Raw genomic sequence first — 8,350 nt, 5'->3', positions numbered from 1 at the left:
ATGTAATGATCTTATATTTAAAATTTTATGCTATGAAATTAATATGTATGCCTTTTCGTTTCAATGAAATGCTATGAAATATGTATGCCTTTTCCCTTTCCTCGGTTCCTAAAAGTGCCAACTGTAATGGGCACTTCACGGATGGGAGTTCTTAAAGTCCTAACCATAACTATCATTTCACGGCTAGGCAGAGAATAACTCCTAGCCGTAATCAACCCAGAAGAAGTTATTTTAAACCCTGAGTTCATCATTCTTACATATTAAACCAATCTAAAAGTAAAATAAATGGTCGGTTTTTCAATTCTTAACATTCTGGAGGATTTGTTGGTGTTCGGGCAGTTGATGGTGGATTCACCGAAGCTTCAATTTGTGGGTTTAACACCTTCATAAACATTAGAATCATAAGTGGGTTCAATGCAAATCACACTGATTTTTGTCATTTTGAGAATCAACCTTCATAGGTTTTGAGAATCAATGACGATTTGGTCAATTTATTTTTAATAATTTTGATCATAGGTTTTGTTGTTTGATTTTGAGAAGAAAAGAGAGAACGAGGTTGATAGATTAATTTTGGTTTTGAATTTTGAATTAATTTTGATTTTAAGTAATAGAAATATTTAAAGGATAAATTTTACCTCTAACACACATTTGGTCTGCCCCTATCCACACTTAGGATGTTAGAATCCTACGAAGCCCCGAAATCAAAAAAACTTCATCCCCAATAATAGATTTTTTTTTATATGTTTAGTTATTTTACTATTTCTTAAATTGAGGACTTCCTCATTCAATCAACTTCCTTGATTTTCCATATCTAGTCAAATATTTTTCAATTCATCGTAAGGCCTACAAATCAAATGGTCCCTCAACCACAAGGTCTTTTCACCAATAAATATATTAAAATATTATTATTGTAATATTTCTAAATATTGGACGTTCAGGCAAAATCGTATTTTCTAATTTGAGAAAAAATCAACAGTTTCATTCAAGATCAAACTCCTCTAAAAATATAAAATAATGCTTGAATGACCACCAAAAAATACCAAATTTTTTGAAGTGGACAATCGTCAGTATGGTGGCCAGTGCACCACATGACCGGCCGGTATTACACACTCATTAATTAATTATTAATTTGATTAATCCTCCATATTTTAATTAGTCCTCGGGAAAATTAGACAATCCTCCATACACCGCCTAGCCGGTTTCACCACCACCAATGGCCAGTTCTCATACCCATTGGCCAATAGGTCTCTCTACCCATATTGGACGATCCTCCACCTCCTGGATTCAGGGCTTCCTAAATTAAGGTTTCATAGTGGATAATAATTCTGATTATGTCTGAATATCAAGAATTTTCATATTGATCCGATAATCAATATTTTTAGATAAACATTTTAATGTTCGGTCTTGCTACCAACATTTGTGTTGCTCGACTGTGCAACATTTGGTCGACCATCCAATTGGTCGATCATCTAATATTTTATTGGTCGATCATCCAATATCTACCAATATTTAAATATTGTGATTTATCTGCTTCGTCATGCGTCTACTCATGACCTGGTGGATTGAGGATAAGTCTATAATAGATCAACAATATCTGATTTCCTGTCAAAAGATTGACATATCAAAATATGTATCGGTACATCATCGATTCAGAAATCTCATCAGACCTATGTTAATCAATCCAAATTATTCGAATGTCATTGATGCCTCAGCTGACATGATGATATGTCACAATCATCAATTATTCATCAGACTCAACGTCTAAGCATCATTGTTATCCCAACAGACACTCACCTTATGTTTAATCCATCATAATGATGAGTCACAGAGCATGTCATATCCATCATTGAGAATTATGCTCGACTCATCGAAGCTAATAAGACTCGCGGTCTAGCCAAGTCAACAATTGACCAACTAAATACTCGTCTGCAAAGCAGACTTCACATGAGACATCAATCACATGGTGGGATATTCACTAGGGTTTTGATCTGGCGGCCTATGACACATGTGTACACCCACGATGAGAAATGTGAGTAATTCGTGTTGGCAGTTGAGGGAGTAAGTGAAGTAGTGGATGAACAATCAACTAAGTCTCCTATGCAATCCGGAACTGGTTCAACCATGATTTCCCACTTCCCTACTCTTCCACTCCTCTTCAAACGTCACCACTTACTGGAGATTAATGTGTCAATTACTTCTTCTACAAGTCCTTCTCTCAGTGTATTATTATCAAACACATGAAATCCTTCTCTCAGTGTAACATAGAGAATCTTCTTCATAGCAGTTCAACATATCCACAATCCATCAATTACCATTGATCTCACACATTCTCAGCTTCCCTCTCTACGGATCGACACTCCTTCTTTATAACTGAATTGACCCTGTAAAAAGCATTTGCAAGACTAAATCCTCATTATCATCTTCCCATCTACCGTGGTAGTAACATCATCATTAGCAAATTATAGCAAAATGAAATTATACTTTCTCGCACCAGGATTAGTAACACCACCAACACTAGCAATGGATTTACTCATTTGTAATCATCCTAATAACCACAAGGATATGACATTATCTTATCTGTTTTTGTTGAAATTTGTAAGTATACAATAACAACCAGGATTTGACATTATTTTAATCCATTTTTGTTGAAATCTGTATTTATCCAAAAAAATAACTCCTATCTCAGTTATTTTAGTTTTATCTAAATATGATACCTTTCTTGGGGATGGAGTTAGTTAAATGGACCATGCCCTGAACGTATATTTATTTGGTTGCAAATATATTCTCATCCATGTGCACCGATGTTTTTGTGTGGAAACAGTGCTCATTCTAAATCCTCAGCTAGTTAAAGGGTTAAGATAATATAAAAATCACTTTTCCTCCCTCATTGGTTCCAGAGATATTGATCACAAAGACACCCTCAATGTATTGTTGTTCTGAGCCATAATGAATTTGCTCGCATGTTAGGGGAGATTATGTATCAAGTATGAGCCAGTAGCGGTTTGAGTAAGTGTGCTTGAAACTGTGGTAAGGATTTTTGCTCGTAAGAGAAATCTATAGAGCTTGTTGCTAGGAAAATCGTGCACATTGCTTTGTGGGGTAAAAAGATAACTTCTGGGCTGTAGATAATAAAAACTCTTGGGTGTCCTTATCAACTCCTCCGGGTCATTTATGGGGGTGTCCTTGTCCAATGTTGGGGTGCCTTTAGTAGTTTCTCGAGACGCCATCTCTTACCTCTCATATTCACTTCTTTTCTTCAATTTTTATACATCACTAAGGTTGTCATGATTTTCAAACATAACTTGCATCACTAAAGCCGACATGCCTTTCAGATTGAGATGAAGAAATAAAAGTAAATAATGAGAATAAGTCGCATCCAACAGCAGTTGCACTGAAATGACACTTTTGCCCCTGTTTCTTCTTCATTTTCTCCAAAGTACCTAAAACTCAAAATGAAACATAAAATACATAATTTACAAGAAAACTTAGCAAAGAAAGCATAAACAATAGATAAATATCAAGGTGTTTTAGACACCTATCATTTGTAAAAATGCCTAAGAGAGAAGTAAATCAAGCTTTTGAATGACAGTTTGCATCTTCAGCTACCAGCTACTTCTCTTTCAACACATTAAAATAAACATGTTGCATTGTTTTACTATTTCTACCGGATATGTATGATTATGTACTTCGGGTTCGACACTTCTTATTAACTTATAATTGTGCTTCTTCTATACATGCGCGGTGTATGTAGTGCATGAATAAATAACTTACTGACACTGCCAGCATTCCATATATCTAATCCTAGCTAATCTTATGTATATGCTAAAGTTGGGTTATGTGAGAATATGGAACATATGCAGTATATACAATAGAGATGTAGGTAATGCTTCCATCCATGTTTGATGGGAATGGGTCGCCAAAGAATATTGTTTTTGTCATATTGAAAATTTTGAAGTTAGCTTACCGACTGAGTATTTTTGTGAATTGTTGTTAGAGACACTTGAGCCTATTTTCTCTGTCTCATTTTGGTGTATATCTTATTTTCAAATTTCGTAGCTAGAATATATCCTTAGCAATGACTTATTCTCCTTATCCTGTGCATAACGATTTATTATGGTCATGAAAAGCTTTGATGTAAACACGTAATCAATATGGAGATCAATAAGACATCACAATTGTTGGTGCTGAACACTATTTGTTTTCTTATTTCAGACCCTAAGTTGTTGGTGGTTTGAGTTTCCATGAATAGTTTTTCTCCATTTGAATTAAACAAATGTCAGTTCTTTGATTCTCACTGATTCATTTTCTTTTAAAATTCTTTCTCAACAGTAGATGCACTTGGTGGAGTGCAGCAGATCCAGTAGTATAGAGAAATGGGATTTGCCCACTTATTCTCCTTTAATCCGTACTTGGGCACTGGAGTATTGGCTCGTTTTGTTATCGAGTGGAAATCAGGATGGATATATGATGCATGCATCTCTCGACAAACTTTGGCCTCACAACGAGGTATGTGCTACAGTTAATGATGTTTTCTCTTTAAATGATTCATTCTTGATATTTGATTACTAGGAGTAGTAAATTGGGTGTTATGCATGCTATAACATGCTACTTAATCCTTTTTATTTTGGTAGTAGCATTAATGGTGAATTGTGTAGTTTGCATGCTTGTTGTCGAGTTTTTATTGGATATCTTTCGAATGAGTTTGCAAATACCTGTCTAGCAACCTCCTTTGGATTGTGTTAAGCTGACTGCCGGAGCCTTACTTGCTCGACGCAACTCCACCAGAGCTGGTCTTGCTTCTGTGGCACCTAATGGAACATATCAAGGACCATTGCCAAGTAGTTCATTCATTACCCAAACTCCTGTCCCAGGGAATCCTCCCTTGAATGATGTTTGGGAGTCAAAGACTGCATGGTGCTGCTATGTTGCTTGCTCCCTATTTCCCATTGATGTCTCTGTTGTACTAAGAGGTCCTTATTGGTTACTCATAGTTCACCTCTCGGAACAGTTTCATCTTTTTTTTTTCTCCTGCAAAGAGTTTCCATCTATATATGTGCAAGTTACAGTTCATTTTCTACTGAACATATTATTATTGATGAATGAAAGCAAATGAATGTATTTGTTCCCTTTTTAGTTCAAGGTTATAAATGAAGTGAGTAAAAACATGATACCTGATAATACAAGGGCATCTTATTTCAAAAAGAAAACAGTCGGTTGAATCAGGTCTGACTCACAAAACAAACACATTTTCTGAGTCAGACCTTAATGAGTCATATCCAAATGAGTCAGGTGATTTCAGTCAGATCCAGATAACTCAGATGAGTCAGTTGCAAACAAACAAGATGCAAAACTGGACTATATTACTGTGGATGATGTTGGATCAACAGTCGGCTGGTCCAGCCGGATGAATTGGTCCCAGATGTGCTGTATAAAATAAGAAGAAAAAAGAAGAGCACTCCAAATAGTCTTCTACCTGGTAATTTCGTGGATTCCATTGGAAATCAACTGCAAGGTTTATTTACCCAGTGCAGTCACATGTATTGGTCAAAGCTGGTAATTATTACTACCTTCATATTTATTTCAAGGAAGGCCAAAAAATTACAATAGAAAATTGGATTATGAACTCACATATATGTTAGGAAAAAAATTAACATCAAAAGTTCAATTTGAACTCACTTGCAATCTGTTCAAGAGATGTGTAAGTACCTATAATTACAACTGAAATACCCATCAAAATAATCCCAATGATAATCACTAGTTCGTATCCCCAGCTTCGATATGTTCCCATAATCTTCAAGTAACACAAACAAGGAATAATAATTAAAGCAGTTGCACTTAGAAACGCTCCAACAAGAGACATTAGATACCCGAAAAATGGAATAGCTAAAGCGACGATAACAGAGCTAACTAGAAACAAGGTTCTGATTAGAAGCCTAATACTCTTGTTGTTGTAGTTAATCCCCGAAGAGCTTTCAATGGCATTTACAATTGGCGTTGCCATTAATGCATATTTTGCGATGGGGGTAACCAAAGTTGTGTAGATTGCTACCTTTGAACTGAGTTTGTCAATTGGTAGGTTCAGTGTGACCTGAGATTTTATATTTTCACCGAACATTAGATAACCCAAAACAGCCATTGTACCGTAGCTAATCGTACATAGAACAAAGCAAAGTAGCAAAACCTGCAACAAATATAAACCAGGTAAAAGTTAGTATTTACGAAGACTATTTTCTTAACTGATTCCACCTTAAACAGTCATATCTTCATGCCATACCTTTGAGAATTGTCTTTTATCTTTCATTGAAGTATATAATGTTGGAAAAACGGGATGAGCACAGTAGCAGAAGGTATATAAACTAACACCAGTAGGGATCCCGTTCAACTTAAAAAACTTTCCCTTTGCACGAAATCCAGTATCTTCAGCACCAACCCAAAAGACAGAAACGATGATGAGGACAGAAGCTAAAACCCCGGTTGCAGATACGTAAGAAATTTTGCTCAAGTCAGTCAACCACATAGATGGGAGAATTATAAGGCCAACGAGTACAACGAATCCCTGTTGGCCGTATACTCTAACACCAGCTAATGTGAAACTCATGTTTGGAAACAGGTTGCTTAAGTTATCACCTTCTAGTATCAAAAATCCTGTTGCAACCACATAGAGTTCTAAGTACATGAAACTAGATACTAACATTCTTCCCTTCTTCCCAAAAGCATACTCGCCGATATCGGGATACGTTCTTATCTTTGAGCTTACATCAATACATCTTCGCATCAGTAACCCTGTGTAGAATGTTGCAGCCCCAATAACGAAAAGAAGTATCAAAGTTAACCATCCCCCTGATGCTAGCGCGTACGGCACTGACAGTATCCCTACTCCTGAAAGCAATATATTACGTATAGAATACTGTTAACTTCTTGAGCATTTGAGTTTAAGCAAATTGAATCGGGTACATCCAAACATTTAAGATTTTGCTGACACAATCAAAATATTTACAGTTTGTAACTGCTGATAAGTACTCTAAGAAGTAATTGAGAACCTCTCATCTCATGGCGTAAAAAAAATACTCAATCAGTAAAAAAATACTCAATCAGTAATCTAAACTTAAAAGCACTCTCACTGTCCCACTTCGTTGCGGCACCTAGTAGCATGTTAGGATGGGACCGTATGTATGTACGTACCTACCTATTTATACATATATCTGAGCTGGCCTACGAAAAGTGACTCCACGTTACAGCTTTACCTCCTTGTACTAACCAAAAACCTAGTGGAGTTCGCTGGGTCAATGAAAATCACTCATCTTCATGAGATAACCAGGGGATTAATTTTATTTCTAATCCTTCTTCTCCTCTCAAAATTTGTTGGTTCAATCTTATGCATGGACGTATAACAGTTTAGATTATTTCAAAAGGCAAAAGAACAAAAACAAATTAAAGCAAATCAAATCACGTAATGAAAATGAAAGAAAAAAAATGGAACTCACCGGATAAAGCATTGATGCCATTGAAGCAAGTCTTAAAGAAGCTAGAAGTTCCTAAAGTTTCCTTATAGTTATCGTCCAATACCGACTCTTCATCCGTCTGCTTTGTGCTTACTGGAATTATATGCTCCTCATGGCTCTGGTAACCGCCGTCGACTAGCGGAGTCGTAAGCGAAGATGAAACCACAGCAATGTTCTTATTCATCAATGCATCATGATATTCTTCCATTTTTATTGGCTAGATATAAACACGTATAGACTGACAACAATGAGATCTAAAAATATGATGTTGGAAGAGAAAAAAACGAATAAGAATAAGAAGATAGAACGATAACAATGATGATGAGAATTCAGAAAACTGCTTATCGAGAAGATACAGAATGAATTTATTATGTTTTTCTTTTACATCATGGACATGCTTGTCTTACACAGTGCTGTTTTGGTCTGGTGCATTTGTTTTCTCATTTTTGTTTTAAGCGGATTTGGCATGATGGACTTTTCTCTCTGGTTACCTATAAGGCCCCTTTATATAACTGAAAATTAAAATGCCCATTACTGATTAGGGGTTATATCGGTATCGTAATGCCTAGTGGGGCACTGGGGTTCAAGACCCCACGCATACACTTGCCCCCCCAACTCGTACGTTTTAAATATTTTTGTAGCTATTTGTTTCTCCTCATTTCTCGGCAATTTTGATCCACAAAATGTCATTCTTTTATGCCTAAGAGCGTCCACAGTGGTGCGAGCATAACTAAAGACCAAAAACTAAAAAAAAAGATCAAATTTGGGTTTAGTCCGTCCTGTGACGTATCGGGTGAAGAGTAAATTTGGTCGCGCGTTGATATAAAGTCCGCTTCATCGTCCAGCGT

At 36.2% G+C, this 8,350-nt stretch overlaps 1 protein-coding gene across 1 annotated transcript; it reads right to left on the bottom strand.

The window, feature by feature from the left end:
* Nucleotides 1-5,643: 5,643 nt before the first annotated feature.
* LOC113277454 (amino acid transporter AVT1I-like) lies at nucleotides 5,644-7,841 on the bottom strand. Its single transcript, XM_026526544.1, has 3 exons — nucleotides 7,485-7,841; nucleotides 6,275-6,879; nucleotides 5,644-6,181 (listed from the first exon to the last, which is right to left on the bottom strand). Exons 1-3 carry the CDS (start codon nucleotides 7,708-7,710, stop codon nucleotides 5,654-5,656), a joined length of 1,359 nt encoding a protein of 452 aa, XP_026382329.1. The 5' UTR covers nucleotides 7,711-7,841; the 3' UTR covers nucleotides 5,644-5,653.
* Nucleotides 7,842-8,350: the final 509 nt, after the last annotated feature.

Source organism: Papaver somniferum, chromosome 5, assembly GCF_003573695.1.
Source record: "Papaver somniferum cultivar HN1 chromosome 5, ASM357369v1, whole genome shotgun sequence".
NCBI lineage: Eukaryota > Viridiplantae > Streptophyta > Magnoliopsida > Ranunculales > Papaveraceae > Papaver > Papaver somniferum.
The sequence above is the reverse complement of the archived record's forward strand: the minus strand, read 5'-3'. Positions and strand labels throughout refer to the sequence as shown.

Excerpts from the sequence above, each read along its gene's own strand:
- LOC113277454 (XM_026526544.1), bottom strand. The coding sequence starts at position 7,710 with ATGGAAGAATATCATGATGCATTGATGAATAAGAACATTGCTGTGGTT. Across the intron at positions 6,880-7,484 it reads TGGCATCAATGCTTTATCCG|GAGTAGGGATACTGTCAGTG; the intron begins GTGAGTTCCATT and ends TATTGCTTTCAG. Across the intron at positions 6,182-6,274 it reads ATAAAAGACAATTCTCAAAG|GTTTTGCTACTTTGCTTTGT; the intron begins GTATGGCATGAA and ends TATTTGTTGCAG.